Below are 24,806 nucleotides of genomic sequence, written 5' to 3' on the forward strand. Positions count from 1 at the left end.
CCCATCATTCACAAATCATATGGTGTTTATATGTTATGGTTTTATTATGTATATTTATGATCAGTCATTGCTGTTATTGTATGTTTATAACTGTATATCAATTATTAGCTATTGCGGATATTTATGTTTATTAACAATTAGCTTTTGTGGTTATATGTATTGTGATAAATAACCATTGTCATTATATGTATATAAATAATTATTACATGTAGCGATTGCGGTTGTATGTTAAATACGACCTATTACGGTTTTATGTATATATCAACTAAAACAACAATTAAGAAAGAAAATTTTGAATTTTGTAATCATATGTTAAAAATTTGATCTAAATCAATGTTATGCAGTGTATGTATGGTTTGTTCAAAAACTGACATTAATAAGAAACACATGCAGATGACATAAATGTAATAAAAACTAATGGATCATTTTATGTTTCGTCGTCACTGGAGCTTTACATGCAGTGCAGACATTCTGTCTTGTTCAAACTTGTTAAATGGTCTAGGCTGTTATTATATACAAGTGGTATAAATACATACAAAAAGGCCGTGTTGACATGCTATTTCAACACTTATGCTTAGTTTCATAATGTATGTCTTTAGTATTTGCAGAAACACCTGCAAACTACCTGCTTAATGGATAACCTGTTTCTCTCTTTAAACCTGTTGTTCAGATAACACTGAATGCGTTTTCGGCTATACCGCGTTTGTTGTTACGAAATAATGAATTACTTTTGATTTTGTGGCATGTGTTTATACGACCAAATCGAACACAGCGTGTATTTTCTTTTGCTATTGGCGTAAGATACACAAAATAACTATTTGTTACTAAGTAAAACAATTTGAACGATTCACAGACAAAACTGTAATTATTCTACCTAAGTTATTGACCAGTTGCTTAAATCAAAATGATATTTGATGGTCTGGTAGATTCAATTTAATACACTGACATATGTACAATGTATATAATACATTCATGAAAATCAAGAAGTCGGGATATTTAACGGTCTGGTAGATTCACTATAATAGACTGGTATACGTACAATGTATGTCCTACATAAATGAAAATCAACGTGAATCAAGTCGATGGCATATAATGTTCTGGTAGATTTGGGCTAAGCATTGTTTACTTAGAGTAAGATTTAGAACAAAATTATCCCAGCTTACATTTGTATATAGTAATACACCTCATTCATAAAACCGTTCGTGCTGGATTTACGGGTAATCCTGTTCCTGCAAAGGAGTAAGAATACCTGAGGGATCATATAAGTTGATTACAAGATTCCACCGAACTACGGTTTTGTTGACACTTCGCTATTCTCTTGCTGTTATTTTATATCCAACGAATAGTTTGTTATGTTTATTATTTGACAGAAAATAGTAAATATTGCGTATTGCCTTGCATTGTTTTGGTATTTTTCCAAGCTGTTTCATGGACTTTCAAATTATTAATAATTAACATTATCTAAACCCGACTAAAACTGATTACCGATATTTTCTTTTATTTTTTTTTGATATTTAGACAGTATGCAGCACTCCCTCTGTAGCATTTCAAATTAGTGAACTTAGGAGAATGTTCTTTTGAAAGTCTAGATGTCTCTAGATGTTGGTCTAGAAAACCTACAATCTACTAGGTTATCAGAGAGAAAAGAAATGTAGCACAGTATGATAAATGTACTCTGCATAAATAAGAAGAAGAAAAAAAGAAAATAAATTGCATCTTTTGGGCAGCACATCCAAAGTAATTAACATATCTAGTTAAGAATAAATATAAAGGAACTCCATGCACATATACAATATGAAATGTCGTTTCGGTGATCCTTGGTTAAATGTTAAATCAACATTGCTTTACCCTGCGGCTAATACTTTAAGACTCTGATCGTAAACTTTTAATTTAGTTTGAGATGAGATATTGCTATGTTTATAATACGTTAAAGCTTTACGAAAAGTTTGTCCACTGGGGTAATAGAGGCGGCCTAGCCTGAGATTATCACTCCATCTCCCCGTTACTAATGTTAAGTCTCTTCGGCCAATTTCACTGATGGCCACGCAAGCGTACCATGATTGACCATAGAATAGTATTAAGGTAGCCTGTCACAAGGTGGTTACGACCGACCCCAGGGCTTTGAACATTCTGTATACAAGTGTTATACAAGAGGCGTAATGTTGATGTATAAGTGTTTATGTCAATGGATAGAAAATCGCGAAAACCACTTGTTTAATCTGTCGTATGTATATTAGTCACCCGTAATACGATGACAGTATGAAACAGCCTTAATGCTTTCGGTTAACGCTAAAGAAAAAGAAATTTGTTTATGTTTTCTAATGATGCTCTGTATTACAATCACATGTAATGAATTGCTGTACGTACAGTTTATCATTCCGATGCTAATACGATACACAAAATGAATACCACAGAGCTCCGGTCTTCGTTCGGTATTTTACCCAAAACTTTTCTCATTAAATATTTATCTATTGTCGAATTCTATGGGCAACCAGGTCACCCAACTATCAATAGTGGCATAGAACGTTCCAACTCTAACAACGATCAAAAGTTGAATTCATTGAAAATGAGGCACAATGCCTTTTTGTTAGTTTATTTGAGTTCGACCTTAATATAACAAGAAGATAAATTAGCAAAAGGGGCGTACAACAACATCCTGAACGATTTTGTAAAATTGAACTAGCTGACCCTATTCTCAGTATGTATTTGACAGATACTCTGATTAGTGAACTTGATATTTACTGGAGTATAAACATTACATGGCAGTGTAGAGATTATGATACTCCGAGTTCGTTACCTCTCTGGCTCACACAAACTATCACGTTACGTATGACCGCGTCAGTCAAAAGACATAATTGTCAGCGCGAGGGACACATTAGCTTATCTATTTATGGATCCCGAATTCATTTTCTGATAAGATACAGAACTCCATGTTTGGATGGGTAGTGTGTGTTTCTGAAAGCTGATAAAGATGTCTTTGTGTAGGCCACATTAACTATAAATGCTCTGGAGGGTATACAAAGTAATGAAAGCTCTTTTGTGTATTCCAGATGCACATACCAACATTGCAGACTAAAGGCAAATTTCGAGTACCCAGGTGGAAATATATTGAACAAACGCCAATCAGATGTTGCGTCTACATTTGGCTCAATCACTCTACACAACAACATTCTTGTATATATTTACATACCCAGCTGTGGAAACACCAAGGCAAATAGAACATGGTGAATATTTACCTAAATGTGTTAGGCATATCAAAATGAACAACAGAAAATGAAAATCTGATTATGCTGAATAAACATTATCGTATATGTGTGTACATGTATCTGTCAAAGAATGTTATACAGAGATAAACAACTTGCCTCAATGATATAATTTTTAAACACTTCCAATAAACGATATCGATACCTGATGCAAACATTTTGTAAGTGTTTCTAGGTGTACCTGTAAGGCACTACATAAGTATACATACTTTAAATCTGAAGTGTGTTTACATTGTAAACAGTAATTAATTTGGTAACCATTTCTGCCTTCTGATATATTGTCAGTATATGGGGCTGTTTAAACACTTAAAGGGGAGTAGGAACAAACACTGGCCCTGTTAAAGGGATAAAAGATTACCTTAATTACTAATCCGAACTGTTTTGATAATTCCCTACTTATATCGGGTCATTGAAAGATTCATAGTTACATATTTCATGTTAGCTATTGGGGCAGTTTAGTTGAAAAGATTAGGACGCAATATAATTCGGCCTCCATACATAACTAAAATAATATGACACATCCTCAACACACAAGAACGCATCACTAGTATATACCGCTTCATCAATACACATGAACATAATATACCACAGCATCAACCTGTCACCTGTCAATATGCCACAACGTCAATATCAATAAAGGAGGACACAATACAGGAACAAGTATCAAGGCGAGGATACAATATACCTCAGTTTCAGCGTACAAGACCTCAATATATTACAACGCCAATATAACACTTTACCAAAAAGTATCAAAACAAGGACAAAATATACCATAACGTCATCACACCCGGACGATATTTTCCTTAGCGAAAACACACGCGGATGAAATATGCCAAATCGAAAACACAAGGATAAAATATATCACAGTGTCAACTAATTAGGACAAATATCCCATAATGTAAACATAACATGACGAAATATTCCATATTCAACACGAAATGACGCAATATACGATAGCGTCAAAGTACCAATAACACATATACCATAGCGGCACCACAAGGACAGGTAATGTCGCAACGTCGACGCACAATGACTCATTATACCACAGTGGCAGCGTACAAGGACTCAGTATACCACAGTATCAGCGTACTAGGACTCATTATACACAGTGGCAGTATACAGTGACTCATTATACCAAAGTGTCAGCGTACAATGTACAAGAACTCGTTATACCATAGTGTCAGCTTACAATGACTCATTATACGACAGTGGCAGCGTACAAGAACTCGTTATACCATAGTGTCAGCGTACAATGCCAAAATATACCAGATCACCAGCACTCAAGCACAACATCAGAACGTAATGTTGTTGCTAAAACGACAACAACAGCAACACACGAAATGATGTCTAAACACGAGCACTCATATAAAATGACCACATTTAATAAATAGATATTGGTTTACTATTTAAAATATTTACAGTTTAAAACTTTTATTTCAGTTGTGTTTTTATATCCTAACATGCACTGTCTACACAAACTTTTGAATATTCACAAAATGTACACGAATTTGTCAGAATTTCCTAAGTAGCGTAAAATATAACGTTTATAGAAACAAAAGAGTAACATAGTATAGGAAAGATAATATGATAGAGTACTAAGAAACAGTTTATCTTTAAAGAGTTTCTTGTGATCAAAATTATATTTCAATCAAACTCGTTTAATAGCTTTGTCAGGCCATTTTCCCAAAGTGCTAGATTTAAATGGATCCATTTTTTTTTAAAGTAATTTTCAGGTGTCTTTCAAACCGGATTACATTTTGAAAGTTACTAGAACGTTTTAGTACATCACATGATAATTTCTAGGATGGCTATTGGATAAATACCCTTGTTCTATTTGGTAAAGTAAGCATCGGCCCTTGACAACGGGAACTATACCTGGAGACGGGCACTATACCTCCCCAGACAACACTATAAGAGAACGGTTCCCTCGGGAAAGGGCCAAAATAGAATAATAGCACATTACAAAGGATGAAAAATGTCGATTTTGTATCATTTAATGTTCGACTTGCAGTGCTTTTATAAAACATTTAAAATACTGATTTTTTTTATTCTGTATAAAACTTCTATATATGGATCCAACATACGGTCAAATCGTACCCAATACCGAGACAATATGATTTTATGATTTCCTTAATAGGGATTTTATTTCGCTATTTAATTGAATATTCCATATGTCAACCGGTTTGTAGCATCTGAGTAAGTAAGCTTGGATCAATTAGACTAAGCTCCCTAGTAACAACTACCTTCTATAAAAAGGATTTAATCAATGACGTTTTACAATACAGTGTACTGTTGCATGTACATGTAGCAGTGAAATATTAAGGTGAAATAAAGAAGTGTCAGACTCGATATCATACAATTGATATTGCAATAGTGATATGCTTTGTATATTGCTATGAAATATATATATTAACAGTAATATTCTATATATATAATTAAAAAGATTAAATGTCCATGTGATGCAGGTAAGTATAGAAAAGACAGATCTAACCACTGACTTACAAACTAGCAGCTTTCACCCTTCGCATGACTCTTCAGGTTTATTTCAAAAGGACAACATTGTGATATCATAATTACATGTCATCACACTACAAAAGTAACATGACGTCACAATATACACAAGATTGGTGGATAAACTAGCGCAACATTTTACTGTGGTCTGTGGAGACTAGGTTTTAATATTTTGATGAAATGGTCTTCATTTCTCTCAGAATAATGTCGGATGAATACAATTGATATAAAAGTAATTCATTAAATTTATCTCTGGCACATTCATGAATATGTTTATTAACAAATGAATTTCGTTAAGATTTGAATTTAGTTTGTTGCCTTATACGGTCATGTGTGTTCTCATCCTCGATATCCAGGGATTACGCTCACCTGCACTCTCTGCACCCTTGGAATATGTCATGGCAAAATTGACAGCTAACTATTTGATTGGCGCCAGGTCAAAAAAAACCTGACCAATCACTAGGCTTCTACTTGCCGTTTGAAGATTACCGAGAAGCGACGCCCGACTTCAAAGCCAATCAGTTTTACCGTTACGCGACCGCGAGATTATTTTGATGTACATGAAAGGATCAAATTAGTCTTTTCGTCTCGTCCATAAGGCGGTTCACACTGAGCCTTCGATTTTGCTTTTACATATTCCAGGGGTGCAGAGAGCGAAAGTGAGCATAAACACTAGATATCAAGGATGACGTGTTCTGAGTTCATTGCTAGTTTGACGGTATCAAAAACGTTAAATTCAGAATAAATTATTGCATAACTTACATTTTTTTTTTTAATATTCATATTGACCTTCACAGTAAATTTGAAGCTAGCCTTGAAGATAAAAGGATTACATTTAATAATTATAGGACAACCATAGGTGTGGTACGTGTCACATGACAATAATAAGCAACATACTAATGTTATATACTACAAAATTGATATGTTAGATTCCACAGGAACTGTGCAGAGGGGGCTTGCTGACAACATAGTGCATCGATTTTGCAGTTAAGCAAATGCTATTTGAAATATAGAAATAATATTTGTTCATGTTTATGTTAACTAGACACCATAAGGTTATGATAATGTGACTGACTTGTCAATGCTCATTGTAATTAAAGTCAAGCGAAAAAAACTTTTTCTTTTTGTACGGCATCAGTAATATGCCAGATGCTATGCATTGCGGCCGTATAGAACCAACCTCTGCTCTGAAAGTCCATCAAAGCTGTTGGCCACATCAGTCATAGAGTCCAGTCGTATACGCTGCCGCATCCTCGGCGATGACCGTGGAGATCTTGAGGTGGACTGACCAGGGGCAAAGCGAGATAGGTCCAGAGTCAGATCTTTCTTCCGGATCTTCCCATCCTCGTCACTGTCCACTGCCGAGAACACGATGTCCAGTTCAGTGGCGGACAGATTTAATCGTTCGGACAGGGATTCCTTCGTGAATATCTCATCCTCAGACTGACCTGACAATGTTTTGCAAAGGAGAGGAAGACGGCGATGTATGGGAGGGGTCACCGCCTCACCTCCCGGGGACACAGGATCTTCATATGCATGTTCATCCATATGTCTGGCTTTATCATCTTAGTCCAAAGTGTATGTCACACGGTCTGTCCGCTCTACTTTACAGTAAGGGTTACTACTTAAGTAGTATTATCAAAATAATATCTACTCATAATAGGTTCGTTAGTATATAATCTACATATTATGTATCTGTTCATCCAACTTAAAAACTGTTACTTCCTTAAGAATACTTTCACAACACAAGGCGTACGAACACACACGCTGTAATTCAAACAGAACTATACACTCGATGTTTCTTGTTGATCTTCTTACATCACAGCATACATGTATGTATATAAATCCAGGTCACCCGAGTGTTTGTTGTGAATCACAATACTTCCTATCCCTTGATAAAACCTTTTGAAACTATCTATCATCGATATGTCTTGTCATAGACTTATTCCGTACTGACACACACAATAAACGTGTGCACATGACATCGCAACAAACTTACTGTCACTGAGTAGATAGTCCGGTCGCCATTACAGATAAGGTCTCTATTCTATTTGCGATAAGCTCCAGGCAACAAGTTAAACTTGTCAGTTACACTTCGTGATAACATTCACTTTCGGCAGGTGCTTTCTTCATGATGAGTAGGCGTACCTTATAAACACCCGGCACGGTACCGGCCCGTTTTGTTATCCCTTACCACGTTTCTAAACTGCGGGATACCCCTAGTCATGACTGTGACAAAATATCCGTGCTGTTTTACCTACACACGTACCCCAGGTGCGTACCTAGTCGTACACATGGACATATCGTGTAGTACAGCCATACAAAATAAGCAGTGTAAATATTTGTAGCTTTATTTTTCCTGTCACGTTGAATGTTTAAATTCAAGTGTTTGCCCTAGAACGAGAGACGCAAGCACTGAAGCGTACCATCGTGATATCAATATTTGTGTAGCATTAAAGAAGGTAACGAGTGATGATACCCGAATGTCCGTGTAACACATAGTCGTGAGTATCTTAACAAAACGTTCAGTACACGGGTTCCTTAGGAATTGTTACCTTACGACAAGTTGACACAAACATTGTAACTTGAATATTTGCCAAAATGCTTAAACATGCATCTGAAATTGAATGTGTATGGATTCTAAGGTTTCTCCCGTGACGAAACACATTCGTGTTCTTTTATTTCGAAATTTACGTTAAACAACTAACTTATTTAAAACTTTTCCTTTTCAATTATTCAAGCTAACAATGCTTTTCACTACTTTGTCCGGACCTTTAAATTGTCCTATTTAAATGCGTACATATATACACATTTCGTTTTCTATGAATGATCCGGTTAGCTTGACTTAAATTAAGCAATTTAAATACTCTTTAGAAAAACCCTGATATAAGTGATACACATCTGCGAGTGCCATTCACACCACTTCATACCAAATATGTCATTAGATAATCACTTATTTTACTTACCCGATCATCATGTTTATGTAAATAATTAAACAGGACAAGTAACGTTTATGTTGTTGCTGTTTGGGTTATTATCATTCATATCTTAACATAGTTAAGCGAGTTAATTTCACATTCAAACCAGTAAAACCGTTTAAAAACAACTGCATCTTATTTAATGTTTTTGTTCGAATTAGAAAGAGTGGTCAATTTAAGGTAGCTTATAATAACTAAGAGTACAAAAATGAAAACTTTAGTTCTGTTGAGCTTTAATGTCAACAAGAAAGGATAGAATTGCAGGACAGTATGGATTAAAATACACAATGAGTAAACTTACGATATTCAGTAGGTATACATACAATATATTTACGTCACATATATTTAAATTTACTTACAAACTGTCACATTTAAAACCAGCCCCCAGAACAAGTGATTGAGTGAGTTACCGCAACCTAGCAGGTCATCACATTAAGTAGGAATTCTTAAACAAGGGTAGCACAGCATGTGAAAGTATAGAATTAAAATGTAATACTAGCTTACATGTACATATAGCTTGAGGTTTAAATGTATTAACATGATTAGGTTTTTTAAAATAAGTACAGAACTTTATACACATGTATAATCAGGTTTTCGTGTCTTAGTTGCAAACGTGATGCCTTGAATCATAACGTATTTGTTTGCCTGACTCATCAACTCCCTGTCCATTATACATTGTATGCACATGCCAATCGTCTTTATTCAAATAATTGCAGAAAAATGAATGGCAAAAATACAATTTCTTTACTATACGAATCACACTACCTTTTAACTATGTCAATATTAATGGCAAGTATTCATTCACAGAAACGAAATATCTTTACGGCGGATAACCTTACCATGGTTGGACAATGCGATTATCAAAGCGTGTCTGTTGTAGTTAACCGACTGATCCATAAAGTGCTCGCACTTCGTTCGCAGATGTGGTTAAACGTTAACACGAAACTATGTATGAAAGCGTTTAATGCTTTGTTGGTCTACCGACCTTCAACGTATCCAATTATTAGGGAAATAGCTGGCGATCGATATCTTCATAACAAATATATGGTCATACACTATATCATTATTGGTCATGTACCAGCTGCAAATGGGTAGGCGGCTCAATTGGACAAAAACATACTTGGTATGCATAAACAGAACTGTTCCAAATCGCTTTGCCATGCTAAGATCAGAATACATTATTTTGTATTTACAAACGACATTTCTATCATGTCATTACAATTGGTGAAATTGTTTCTCTTTATGTGATATGTTATTTTAAATAACATTGCCTCATACAATATTGTATTTTCACAGTTATGAGTACATATTGTATTGTGTGTTCACCAGTAGCAGTATTTATCTCGGTTATTGTGTCGTTGCCACTTCCTAGGTTCTCGCTTAAACGATGTAATGTTATGTATCTTATATTCATACTTAAACAATTTGCCCTAGTTTTATCAATTTTGAGTTCTACGCCAAAGCACAATGTCACTGTCTGTTTCCATGATTAATCTTGACTAGTTTTTATGAATAATGTATACAGAAGCAATTTACACTTCGGTAAACCATATTAAGTTATAACAAAAATGGCATCAAATTAATCAGTCATGATATTCGCTATCCATTATATAATTTAAGGGTTTTCTTTTCTTAAATTCGTATTTTCAAATGAATAATTTTCTTACAATGTGTTGAAATTGATTTTCTTTATCTATGATACGAACATGTATATGCCAGTTGTGTGGACAATAAACACGCACACCCACGACCGACCTGCACTCTACGGAAACAACACATCAATACGACCTCAGCCTGACATCTGTCGACCATTGTGTCACACTCAAAAAATTATAACGAAATGAAGACAAACGTGTTTTCTTTAAGCTGTAACATTTAAAACCACTCCCGATATCATTGTAACATGTCTTTTGAAATAGACATCTGTACATCGGTACATATGCATATCTTCTCGGCAATCTATATCTTAGAAAATCGTCAGATAAAATATAAACTTTCGTTATTTTACAACAATTATGAAACAAGTAATTGCAACTTGTGCTGGCTTCAGACAGATCCTGAATAATACCTATGTGTACATGATAGTAATTATGTCGTAGGGAACTGGTAACTATGTAAAACAACTAATATGAAACTTCATAGAGGAATGGTAATAACAAAACATATGGGAACTACACAGGCGAATGATGATAAAATATAACATATACCATTAACAAACAAACATAAATAATGGGATCGTCACAGGGGTTTGGTGGTAACATATTACATCATTAATGGTATCTTCACAGGGGTTTGGTGGTTACATATTACATCAATAATGGGATCTTCACAGGAGTTTCGTGGTAACATGTTACATCATTAATTGGATCTTCACAGGGGTTTGGTGGTAACATATTACATCATTATTGGGATCTTCACAGGGGTTTGGTGGTAACATATGACATCATTAATAAGATCTTCACAGGGGTTTGGTGGTAACATATCACATCATTAATGGAATATTCACAGGGGTTTGCTGGTAACATATCACATCATTAGTGAGATCATCACAGGGGAATGGGGTATAGTGTAATATTATTAACAAGAACTATACAAGGAAATGGTAAAGACATATGACATCATCGATGGGAACGCCGCAAGGAATGGTGATAAAATATAACATATATCAGGATACCATTAACAAACAAACATAAACAATGGGATCTTCACAGGGGTTTATTGGTAACATATTACATCAATAATGGGATCTTCACAGGCGTTTCGTGGTAACATGTTACATCATTAATTGGATCTTCACAGGGGTTTGGTGGAAACATATCACATCATTAATGGAATATTCACAGGGGTTTGGTGGTAACTTATTACATCATTAATGGTATCTTCACAGAGGTTTGGTGGTTACATATTACATCAATAATTGGATCTTCACAGGGGTTTGGATGTAAAATATCACATCATTAATGGAATATTCACAGGGGTTTGGTGGTAACATATGACATCATTAATAAGATCTTCACAGAGGTTTGGTGGTTACATATTTCATCAATAATGGGATCTTCACAGGAGTTTCGTTGTAACATGTTACATCATTAATTGGATCTTCACAGGGATTTGGTGGTAGCATATTACATCTTTAATGAGATCTTCACATGGGTTTGGTGGTAACGTATTACATAATTAATGAGATCATCACAGGGGTTTGGTGGTAACATATTACATCAATAATTGGATCTTCACAGGGGTTTGGTGGTAGCATATTACAGCTTTAATAAGAGCTTCACATGGGTTTGGTGGTAACATATTACATCATTAATGACATCTTCATAGGGGTTTGGTGGTAACATATTACATAATTAATGAGATCATCACAGGGGAATGGGGTATAGTGTAATATTATTAACAAGAACTATACAAGGAAATGGTAAAAACTAATGACATCATCGATTGGAACGACACAGAGAATGGTGATAAAATATAACATATATCAGTATACCATTAACAAACAAACATAAACAATGGGATCTTCACAGGGGTTTGGTGGTAACATATTACATCATTAATGGTATCTTCACAGGGGTTTGGTTGTAACATATTACATCATTAATGAGATCTTCACAGGGGGTTGTTGGTAACATATCACATCATTAATGAGATCATCAAAGGGGAATTGGGATATAATGTAATATTATTAACAAGAACTATACAAGGAAATGGTAAAACCATACGGCATCATCGATGGGAACGACACAAGGAATGGTGATAAAATATAACGTATATCATAATATTATTAAAAAACCCCATAAATAATGGGATCTTCACAGGGGTTTGGTGGTAACATATTACATCATTAATGGGATCTTCACAGGGGTTTGGTGGTTACATATTTCATCAATAATGGGATCTTCACAGGAGTTTCGTGGTAACATGTTACATCATTAATTGGATCTTCACAGGGGATTGGTGGTAACGTATTACATCATTATTGGGATCTTCACAGGGGTTTGGTGGTAACATATGACATCATTAATGGAATATTCACAGGGGTTTGGTGGTAACATATGACATCATTAATGAGATCATCACAGGGGAATTGGGATATAATGTAATATTATTATCAAGAACTATACAAGGAAATGGTAAAGACATACGACATCATCGATGGGAACGACACAAGGAATGGTGATAAAATATAACGTATATCATAAAATTATTAAAAAACCCATAACTAATGGGATCGTCACAGGGGGTTAGTGGTAACATATTACATCAATAATTGGATCTTCACAGGGATTTGGTGGTAGCATCTTACATCTTTAATGAGATCTTCACATGGGATTGGTGGTAACATATTACATCAATAATTGGATCTTCACAGGGGTTTGGTGGTAGCATATTACATCTTTAATGAGATCTTCACATGGGTTTGGTGGGAACATATTACATCATTAATGAGATCATCACAGGGGTTTGGTGGTAACATATTACATAATTAATGAGATCATCACAGGGGTTTGGTGGTAACATATGACATCACTAATGAGATCATCACAGGGGAAATGGGATATAATGTAATATTATTATCAAGAACTATACAAGGAAATGGTAAAACCATACGGCATCATCGATGGGAACGACACAGAGAATGGTGATAAAATATAACATATATCAGTATACCATTAACAAACAAACATAAACAATGGGATCTTCACAGGGGTTTGGTGGTATCATATTACATCAATAATGGGATAGATCGATCTTCACATGGGGTTGGTGGTAACATATTACATCATTCATGAGATCATCACAGGGGTTTGGTGGTAACATATTACATCAATAATTGGATCTTCACAGGGGTTTGGTGGTAGCATATTACATCAATAATGGGATAGATCGATCTTCACATGGGTTTGGTGGTAACATATTACATCATTAATGAGATCTTCACAGGGGTTTGGTGGTAACATATTACATCATTAATGAGATCATCACAGGGGAATTTGGATATTATGTAATATTATTAACAAGAACTATACAAAGATATGGTAAAAACATATGATGTCGTCGATGGGAACGACACAGGGAATGTTGATATTATATAGCATCCTAATTGAGACAACACAGGGGAATGCTGATATTTCATATCATCTTTAATGGGAACAAAACGGGAAAGCTATATCATAATATCATCAATGGGAACTTCACAGACGAATGCAAAAATTATATAACATACTTTATGATAAATGAAATAAATGGAAACCGTTAAAACACTCTCGACTAAACTACAGGATCATTTTTTGTAAAGATCAATAAACATAACATTGAAGATATTGCGAGTGACTATCTGTCTGCTTAAGTATTTATTGTAATCGACATCAATAACAGTGTCGAAGAAAAATATTGTTATAATTATTATTATTGAATTACACACTGCTCAGAGTTGTAGACATATTGCTCTGAACAGAATTGCAGATACAAATATAGATGATGAATTGTCCCTAGTCCTAGTTACATGAGTATGAGACTGATTAGGTAACAGTTTAATGCTTGAAGAAAAGCCATTGATCAACAGCATAATAATATGTGATCAGAAATCACTAGAGATAATACCATATTGGACGGAAGTCTGAGAGTCTGTCAAATATCACTATAGACAATACCATATTGGACAGAAGTCTGAGAGTCTGTCAGATATCACTAGAGACAATATCATATTGGACAGAAGTCTGAGAGTCTGTCAAATATCATTATAGACAATGCCATATTGGACAGAAGTCTGTCAGTCTGTCAGATATCACTATAGACAATACCATATTGAACAGAAATCTGAGAATCTGTCAAATATCATTATAGACAATACCATATTGGACAGAATTCTGAGAGTCTGTCAAATATCATTATAGACAATACCATATTGAACAGAAGTCTGAGAGTCTGTCAGATATCACTAGAGACAATACCATATTGGACAGAAGTCTGAGAGTCTGTCAAATATCATTATAGACAATACCATATTGGACAGAAGTCTGTCAGTCTGTCAGATATCACTATAGACAATACCATATTGGACAGAAATCTGAGAGTCTGTCAAATATCATTATAGACATTACCATATTGGACAGAAGTCTAAGAGTCTGTCAGATATCACTAGAGACAATACCATATTGGACAGAAGTCTGAGAGTCTGTCAGATATCACTATAGACAATACCATATTGGACAGAAGTCTGAGAGTCTGTCAGATATAACTAGAGATAATACCATATTGGACAGAAGTCTGAGAGTCTGTCAGATATCACTAGAGACAATACCATATTGGACAGAAGTCTGAGAGTCAGTATAATTGCATGGTTACACTGTTTGATTTTAATTTTGGGGAAAAACAACAAAAATGTCAAACTATGATATATTTGTACCACTAATTTTTCCGTATATTTATGCGATCTTAAATAGTTCCATATTAAATAATAATCTAGCAAAAGATTGTATCTAAAGAGGACGCAGTAGTCGTGTGCGATTATCAACTAACGTCTCTTATATTACCATAATGCCACACCAAATCTTTTCAAATGAATATGGCAACACGCTAAATAAAATTGCTTAGGCCATAAGATGTATATCAGAGAAAAAATATAGATATTCAAAATGTTGGAATAGCAAATGTTGGTCTCCTCCATCACCTAAAAAGAGGGCATAGACGCAAAGCCTAACCTTGTAAAACGCCCAACATAGGTCGTCTCCTCACAATGATGATATCAAATGTTCCCTTTTTTTCTTCTATATATCCGTCTATTCGTATTGCAGAGTTATCTGCTCTTGTGAGTAGGTATTGATTGTTACGTCATTTGTTTGTGAGAGTTACGTCATGATCTTTTGAGAAAACGACGTAATTTTCTCATACAAACTAATGACGTAACAATCAATACCTGCTCACAAGAGCAGATAACTCTGCAATACGAAAGGACGGAATATGCACTGCACGTGAGTTGTTAAATTATCCGTTGACCTACCAGTACATTTTAAATTTTCATTGTATCAAAAGGTATCTAATAACTAATTAGCATATGTAGCTGTTTGATTTCGTAATCATATTAAATCAATAAGTCTGTTTGGTATGCATAATCCACGTATGCTCTTTAGTTGGGAATCAATATTTGTAACACTGACACAGATATAAATATTACTCTGAATGTCTTGTCGGCCGGCTGCACATACGAGCAATCAATTTTTTGTATAATTGGTTCATGTAGTTCTATTTAATTGATTTTTGCATGGTATGATATGGTGTGTAAGTGACAACACATTGGTCTAGTCGCTCAATAAACTGTTATCCTTACGAGTAATAATATAGATTTATCATCTCTCATTTTTCTCCCTTTTTAAATATTAAAAAAAAATATCTAGATATAAAGTATTTTAAAGATTACTTTTCTTTGGATAAGAACGTTGATAATAATGAAACGTTTTTTTTAATAATTAATTTCAATAATTTTAAACCTTAAACTTTAAATAACTGACCCGCTGATACCATTAATCTATTTTATTTAAATATTAAATGATATTGTTCCTACACATACATATTTTTTCTTTCTTGTGTAAAGAATGACTACAAATGATATACGATCAACATGACGAGTGGCGTAAAGCACTGTGATATCAGTGAAATCGTGTTAGTCTTCAGAAGTAAATACATCTTAGTACAATACGTACACATTGATAGCATATTCCATGTAGTTCAATTACTTCTGTTCCTAGGTACAACAAGTCAGCATGGAAATCTCGTTAGTTCTGACACGACGGTGTCCAAATACAACACGTTTACATGAAAATCGTATTTGTTCCGACACGACGGTTCCAATGTACAACACGTATAATTTAAAATCGCGTTAGTTCTAACACGTCGGTGTCCAAATACAACACGTATACATGAAAATCGTATTTGTTCCGACAAGTCGGTTTCTAATTACTACACGTATAAATTAAAATTTCGTCAGTTCTGACACGACGGTTCCCAAGCGCAACACGTATACATTAAAATCTCGTTACTTCTAACACGACGGTTCCCAAGCACAACACGTATACATCAAAATATCGTTAGTTCTGACATGACGGTTCCCAAGCACAACACGTACACTTATTGTGTATACATTAAAATCTCGTTAGTTCTGACACGACGGTTTACAACTACAACACGTATACAATTAAATCTTATTACTTCTGACACGACGGTTCCTAAGTACATACAATAAATTATAATGAAAATTCATTGAGGAATTTCCTGGTTAAATTGATTTAACTCCAAATCTGTTTCAAAGCGTTTTTTAATTTCATTTTACTGATATAATGATTTGTGAAAATGTCTAAATATGCAAGGGTTACAAAAGATATGTTTGGTCATTAAAATTGGTTGAATATAAAATGCCTTACTCAACAATTTATTAACGTTGGTTCCTAACCAGTCCTGGAAGTTTGGTTTCCTAAATCACTACGATATTTTCCAAATTTATAGAACACACAAAGCTTCTTTTAAAATGAAACTAGTTGAAACTAATGTATTTGTTACGTTAGGAATTATGGGTATATAATAATCCGAATGTGTTTAAAGAAAATGTAAATATCGGATTTCATTCCTTTCAATTGACATTTATTTATCAGGATTATGGATGTCTACTTCATTATGTTCGTTTTCAATTAATGTCCATATTAACAAAAGAAAATTGAAATGTATACAAAACTTAAAATTATTCAAAATGATTTGAACTCACCACGATAGCGCCTTGAGACCTTCATCCAAGGGACCCACCAAGTCCTCCAAGATCCCGTCCTGACTGGAAGTTCTCCGCTTCTTCACCTTCCTCACACACTCTTTGTAGCTCCTTCTGAACTCGGGCACAGTGATCCTGCCATCCTTATTTTTATCCAATAAGCTAAACAGATCGTCGAGCTCTGTTGGTGCCAAATCTGGGAATGCTACCCCAAGTTCTGATTTGTCTATAAAACCCGAACAGTCAGTATCCAACACCAAGAACAGGTCGTCTGCCGAACAGTCGTCCATAGTTTATCTCCGTTATTTCGATAATCTACACTTTGTACTGTATATTGTTTGAATTCCTAAATTGATGTCCTTCACGGTTTGAATGAGACCATGGCCTTCACAATCTTGTCATGGAATCATAACGATTATTCCTGAAAGAGACAAAATGAGGGAAGTAAAAACAAGGAGAAATCATTTTCTTATGCTGCAAATGCTATAATCGTAAATAGAGAAAAGGTTGCGGAAAGTTGTCCTATGGCTGAAATAGTATCGCCTATATTTTAGCTCAAAAATGTTACAGAGGTTTATAATAAAAAGAAATAAGTCAAAACGTTAGAGTTTTATATACAAAACCCGGTTAAGGGGTCTTAGTTCAAGTGACTATACAATAAAACGTCAATCTCAGCGTGATTCTTTGAAGAATAATCTCTTTAAAATGCTAGATCATCAATAAAATTTCTGACAAGATCTGTCTAGATACAGTATCTGTGCAATTTATATTTGTTTTTTCGAAATGTGACATCAATACGTTGAACAATTCAAAATTTGTATCCATAAGTGTTAGACAGTGTTCGTTGTAACGAACACTGTCGAAAGTCGCCTCTTTCTATCATACAATAGGATATAATAGGCATATTATTTCCCCGAAAAACATGCATTGGTATTAGAGATTAATTCCTCAAATTCGTTTATGACTTGCCACAATGTTTCATTGTCGCTATTGTTTGAACTTGCATACTGTATATCATTTAGATGTCGCGAAAAGATTTACTTTCATATGAAACTGATAAGATATTGAGTTCTCGATCAATCGGAAGAAAGAAAGAAGAAATACTCCATGGCATTATTTAAAATGACGGTGTATATTGTATCCACAATACTGATACGTCTGATCTTAACTGTTTCAATATTCAAAATAACAACATATGTTTCATCGAATCTATGTCATTATCTTAAATTAAAACATACATCAGTGAGGATGTGTCAATATTCCAACTAATAACACACTGATCATCGATAATTTGTCAATATTCCATGATGTTATAACATACATATCATCGACAATTTGTCAATTTTCCAGGTAATAACAAACTGATCATCGAGAATTTGTAAACATTCAAATTTTAAAGGCCGTCTCATTTTGCTTTGATGTATAAATAATGCTGTTCAAAACCTGCAACAGCTGAAGCGGAATACTTTGATTCAGAAATGCGTTAAATTAATTATTCTGATAAACGTTGGAGAACCTTATTCAGGATATGATTGAATATATTAATAGTTTGGGACGATCTGTCAAGCAGTGCAACATAACCTGTTTCTATTATTTTTCTAGTGTATTTGACTGGTATAAATAACCAGCATATGTTCCGATGTTACAATGTGTCTACATAGAAAAATTACCAACGCTCGAATTCCAAAGCTTTAATTTGTCTATGTAAAGAAAATAGCTCAAACATACTTCTTAGAAATAACGCTTCAACGCAAAGAAGAAACACAATTCTTTAGCGGGAATGTATAAGGACACAAGCTAAAATTCTTTACGAAAGCTGTGCATGGGATTCAATATGTCTTTGTATGCTAGATGTTATATTGAACTATCTATGGTAAAGTACTCCGAGTACTTACTACTATAATAGTACTTCCTGTTATGACTAATATAACAGTACTTCATGTACTTGTGATATCCTTACATCATGTATATCGTAAAACTGTACCTGTTGCACTCCTATAACAGTAATCCTTGTACTTACTCGAGTTGTTTTAGGTCAATCGCTTATGAATTATGTTACTGAACTTTTAATAGGACATTCACGTTTACGATCATGTGCAAAACTCATAACGGACCCTTCGGGCAAAAAAACCCGATTTGTGACGTAGTATCAATTATATTTTATAACTTTTAATAAGATCAATGTTTTGACGAGGTTCACACCTGTCCGAGTGTTCCGAGTGTTCCAAGTCACTTTCCTTAAGTTCGTTACATTGCCATTTCTTGACTAAGATATACGAAATTATGTCGTGCTGACGTTGGAATTTTATTTCAACAGGATCATCAGATTGTCTCGTATTGTATATCATTATATATGTTGGGATCCGATGGTCAACATCTCATTAAGTTTTCTTTGGCAATCTTCTAATATGTACTCGTATACATCACCATTGGGGTGGTTAGTCGAAAATTGATCTAGACCCTGTAAAATTACCCTGAACATTTCAGTTTAGTTCCAAATATGGCTGTAACAAATTATTAGGTCCCTGTGATACGGATCACAGATATCCGAAGACCATATCGACACAATAACGTACATTAAATAATCCATCAGTTACACTCCACCTTTTCCTGCTTATAGAGTTAACGTGCCACAGATGATTCCCTTTTTATCTTTTTTTCTTTTTGGTAGGTTGGGGTGGGGGTAATTTGTCTCAGTGAAAATAGTCCCTATTAATTTGTTATCTGCAATTAAAAAACTCTGTGAATGTTATTGTGATCTTATTTCAAACCAACTATATAATAATAAAGTATCTGCTGTAGCCTTATAAATCTTGTTTGATCACTGGTGAGTCTTAAATGGACGAAATAAAATCACTATGAATCTAACATGATCAAATTACCATATCATGTCATCTGTATCCCTTTCAATAGAATTTGGAGACACTGCCATTTTATATCATATAAACCACTGGAAAAGTACATATTACTTTTCAATGCTAAAGGTGTACATAAGTGTCGAGTTCACTCAATAAGATTTTGTCTAATATGGTTTTTTGGTGAAATGAATTGTTTCTGTGATTTATTATGCAAAGCTCGATATATTTGCCTTCATGTTTTGATATAGTTCATGGTGTCCTCCATACTTATTGAAATTTTGTTGCAAAATGTTGTTTTGTTGGGGGATAATATGTATAGCAAACAATGGAAGACATCAGGAAGATAACCACGGTTGAAATACTGTACTTGCGATTTCGTTTTTGTTTGTAACTCTCCTCGATAGGAGGTAATTGAGAGAGAACAAAAAGAAGAAGACGAAGGCATGCTTGTTTTCTTGAATTCTGATCGGTCATTGATCATGGAACAGTTACCCGGATTCTCCATCATGTTCCCTAATCAATAAACCGATCAGGATTCAAGAAAACAAGCATGTCATCCTTCTTTCTCTTTTTATTCTCTTTCAATTACCTCCTATCTAGGAGATTTACATTTGAACCATTCTCGATAGCCAGGGGTTACGTCCACTTTCGTTTTCTACACCCCTGGAATATGTCATAGCAAAATTGAAGGTTCAATGTGCAGCACCTTGTGGGAGAGACGAGAATACTAGTTCGATCCTTTGATGTGTATCAAAATAATCTCGCGGTCACGTAACGGTAAAAAAATGTACAGGCTTTGAAGTCGAGCGTCTCTCCTTTATAATCTTTGAAGGGCATGTATCAGACTAGCGATTGGTCATTTTTCTTTACCTGAGACCAATCAAACAGCTATCTTCGTTCCTTCAATTTTGCTATGACTTATTCCTGGGGTGCAGAGAGCGTAAATGAGCGTAACTCCTGGATATCGAGGATACATTTGAGCATACAAAACCGAAATCGAAGGTAAAGTATTTCAATCGTAGTTATATCCCAAATGACATACATAACACAAATAGAAACTATTTCTACTAAGGTCGTCATGTCCGCTTAGAATTGGTCACCATACACCATGTTTTTAATATAACGACACTTTATATTTGATAATAAACATGGATTATTGGACAATAAATAACGATAACGATGGCCAACGATATTTCAAAACGCACAACTGCATATTTATGTACCGGTAGAAAAGCAAGTCGCGGGAAAGGTTTCATTTGCCGAATGAAAGTTTGGCCCTATATGACTCACATTATATTGTCGATAGGCCGTTACACAATACAAAAACAAAAACATTGAATGAGAGTACTCGCTTTTGATTTTGTATGCATTTGAAGATTTGCTAGCGGAAAAACAGAAAAATCTGTCTACTCTCTAGATCTACTTAAAATCTGTCAAGCTCACTGTTAAAATGTTCCGCTGAACTTACCGCGAAGCTGACTTGAAATTGTATTTGTGAATCTGTCAAACATTGATTCCATGCGTTGGCGAGTGATGTCTATAGATTGGTTGATTTGATTGATAGAAATAAACATCTGGAATAAAGCATGATGTTAGTGTTTATTGTTTATTGTCTGTCGACCAAATGGCGACTGAAAAAGAAGAATCCGTCCCAAATATATCCAGGTTTAATTCGCAAAATAGGACACAGGGTCAGAAACGATAGAAACGCGTAGGTTGTTGTGAAATGAAGACATATATGAGGGCATCGCGTGACAAATATAAGCGCCTGCTAAAGATCCGTCTAATTTACATAATGTGATTATCTTGGGCACCTTGCTTATCGTAGGCGTAATGACTCTGAGGTAGACACGAAAAAGACTTTCATTGCATTTTACCTGTTAGAATCAATATAATCAACATATGTTTGTATTTTATGGTGGAAAGCACAAAATTGCATAACTCGCAATGTAAAAATATTTTGAAAGTTAATCAATCAACTCAGGCCACAAATGGCCTTTGTTACTGATTTTTTCCAACATTTACTCATCCTCGTTATAATTATATTCCACGATATATATATATATATTACACGATCCCAAAGGAACATGACTTTTGTTTTCAGAGTGAAAAGATGTCAACTTTCCTCTTGCGTCTTTGGGTTTCAAGAACGGATGAGATTACACATTTACGTAACCAAGTATACATAAACAATAATTTCACTTTGTTTTAAATCTATATATCTAATGTTGAGGCTCATTGTGTGTTCTGTATCTTTTTGTGCCTTCCTTTTCATATCATCATATATATACGTCGATCGTGAAGTGTGGTGATGTCTTCGTTTGTTGAAGATATTGTATGTTGTTTCTTCAATATATTACAGTGTATATCAATTTTAAATAGAGATGAAGACTAACACAGAGAACTATTGCCTTGTAAGAGCCTCGATAAGCAGCGATGTCGATGGTGTCATTAACCCTTTAATCGATCTCTCAGCCGAGGTAAATTGTCCTAACACATTGTTCATATAGTGTGACGTCTATTGTTGTCATTAACTGTATAGAAACACAAAAATGTATTGTGCAATGTTTTAATATCGATTCATGTAACACAGGTGTATATGCTTTGATGTTCTATAGGGGCTAGACATTTCCCCCTGTAGGGTCGGGGAAATTATAGGCCTACTGTACTCCCTGTATGTTACCGTTAGAGACACTTTCGTGGGCTTTCCTACAGATTCAGGGAATGAATTATGTGTCTCCTGCTATGGGGACATTGCAGAAAACCAAACATGGTCTGCTGCCCCCATTGAAACACTTTCTATCATTTCCCATTTCCCTGTTTTATGTCCTTATGGCGGTGTGGTCCTAGACACCCGTCGTCAGATGACCCTAGCTGTTGTGAGAACGTGTAACTCCAAACAAACATTTTGATCACTCATATGTCTATACTAATAACTTTTTCGTAAGAAACACTGTTCAACTTCTTTGATCGATTTTTCTTATGAACAAAATGAGCCTCACTGCCATTTCCAGATTTGTTATAATTTTATACCGTTATAACATCTTTATGTGATTTAATTTCTTTGTTTCACATCACTAGCTCTAAATTACTATAGAAAAGAGTCCGGGAAATATTGACGTGAGATAAGGCGTTGTAATTTCTATGATCCCCCTTGCATTTGTGTATTTTTTACTTTTACAAACATTTCCTTATACACGATAAAACCATGAATTTCTAAATGTGTACCTTAAAAATATCATTCAATGCGAGTGCAATAAGAAAAATAAACACCAACACCGATAAAAGCGAAGAAAGAAAAGTCTATTAAACGCAATGTTTATATATACATGTTCACTTTATAATGCAGGAAAACAAACAGCACGCCACCAACATGTCACCAACACCAGAAGGAATGCCCAACAGGTCATCAACTAGAATGACGTAAGGGTCATCCGCCAATAGCAGATGAGTAGCCCGACTCAAAACAATTTAAACAAAACAATTAATGCCGGAGGAAAGTGTCCTAGTGACTGTTCAACGACCCAACACCTGGAATCAGCACCACCTATTATTTGAGTCCACACTTACTGTAGGTTGTTACTCCACCGGGCCGAAACGCGGGATAACTACACACCACTTCCGGTATCAAAACGAAAACAATGCGGATGATGACGTAAGATTCTTTTCCGTTAGATATATATAAATGACCTAAGAACGGTACAGGTAAATGATAAGATGTGCTTGACGTTAATGTCGACTAGATGTCAGCCCTTCACTGTTACCTGAGGTAGTCGTTATCAGAATAACACGAAATCGATATACGTGTCACGTGACACGCATCGTGTGTAAGGTAATAACGCCATATGTTCCCTCACGTGACCCTCCGGTATAGCAGACATATAACGTAGAGGGGTTATATTGTTCCACATAGGTGATACTGATGAAAGGTGTTATTGATGTTTTGATGATATGTGGTTTATGAACTCATGAACTGAAAACAATCAAAACCCATCTTTTGATATGTTTCGATGTGTTTATTTATCAGACATAATTACTACTGTGACGCACAGCTATGAATATTGTTTATTTTATCATCTACTTTCATACAGAAAGTATATGTGCGAAACAAAACAACAATACCCTCACCCCAAACGCACAAAAAACAAAACATTGTGTTATAGACACGGCAGAGGAAGCCACAGACATTGTGGATATAAAGGTAACAAATCTTAAAGAGAAATTATTATAATTCAACAAAAAACAACAAAGTATTAAAGTTACATTGTTAGAATCTTTAAGTAATTAAAGAAAACAACGCGAAGATCAAGAATCAAATCATGAGAAGGAATTTTCGGGAAAAATAGGGGAAATAATGGCCTTAAAAAAGTCCCCTCTAGTCTCAACGTCGACGGCGTCAGAATTTTAAGTAAAAGATTAATGCTACATGTACCGA

At 34.8% G+C, this 24,806-nt stretch overlaps 1 protein-coding gene across 6 annotated transcripts in view; it reads right to left on the reverse strand.

Annotated features, from left to right (window-relative positions):
* Nucleotides 1-24,123, reverse strand: part of LOC110442997 (ras and EF-hand domain-containing protein homolog) — a 50,983-nt gene extending 26,860 nt beyond the window's left edge. For 3 of the 6 annotated variants that reach the window (XM_021486929.1, XM_021486928.1, XM_021486927.1), the window contains exons 1-2: nucleotides 23,942-24,123; nucleotides 17,514-17,934 (exon numbers count right to left, since the gene is read on the reverse strand). In XM_021486929.1, coding sequence (XP_021342604.1) covers nucleotides 17,514-17,803 — 290 coding nt within the window. In that variant the 5' untranslated portion in view covers nucleotides 17,804-17,934; nucleotides 23,942-24,123. Of the gene's footprint in view, nucleotides 1-6,954; nucleotides 8,135-17,513; nucleotides 17,935-23,941 lie in introns of those variants that run through there. The other 3 variants (XM_021486926.1, XM_021486925.1, XM_021486924.1) reach the window with 1 other exon arrangement.
* Between the last annotated feature and the right edge of the window lie 683 nt (nucleotides 24,124-24,806).

This window comes from Mizuhopecten yessoensis, unplaced genomic scaffold (assembly GCF_002113885.1).
Source record: "Mizuhopecten yessoensis strain PY_sf001 unplaced genomic scaffold, ASM211388v2 scaffold716319, whole genome shotgun sequence".
NCBI lineage: Eukaryota > Metazoa > Mollusca > Bivalvia > Pectinida > Pectinidae > Mizuhopecten > Mizuhopecten yessoensis.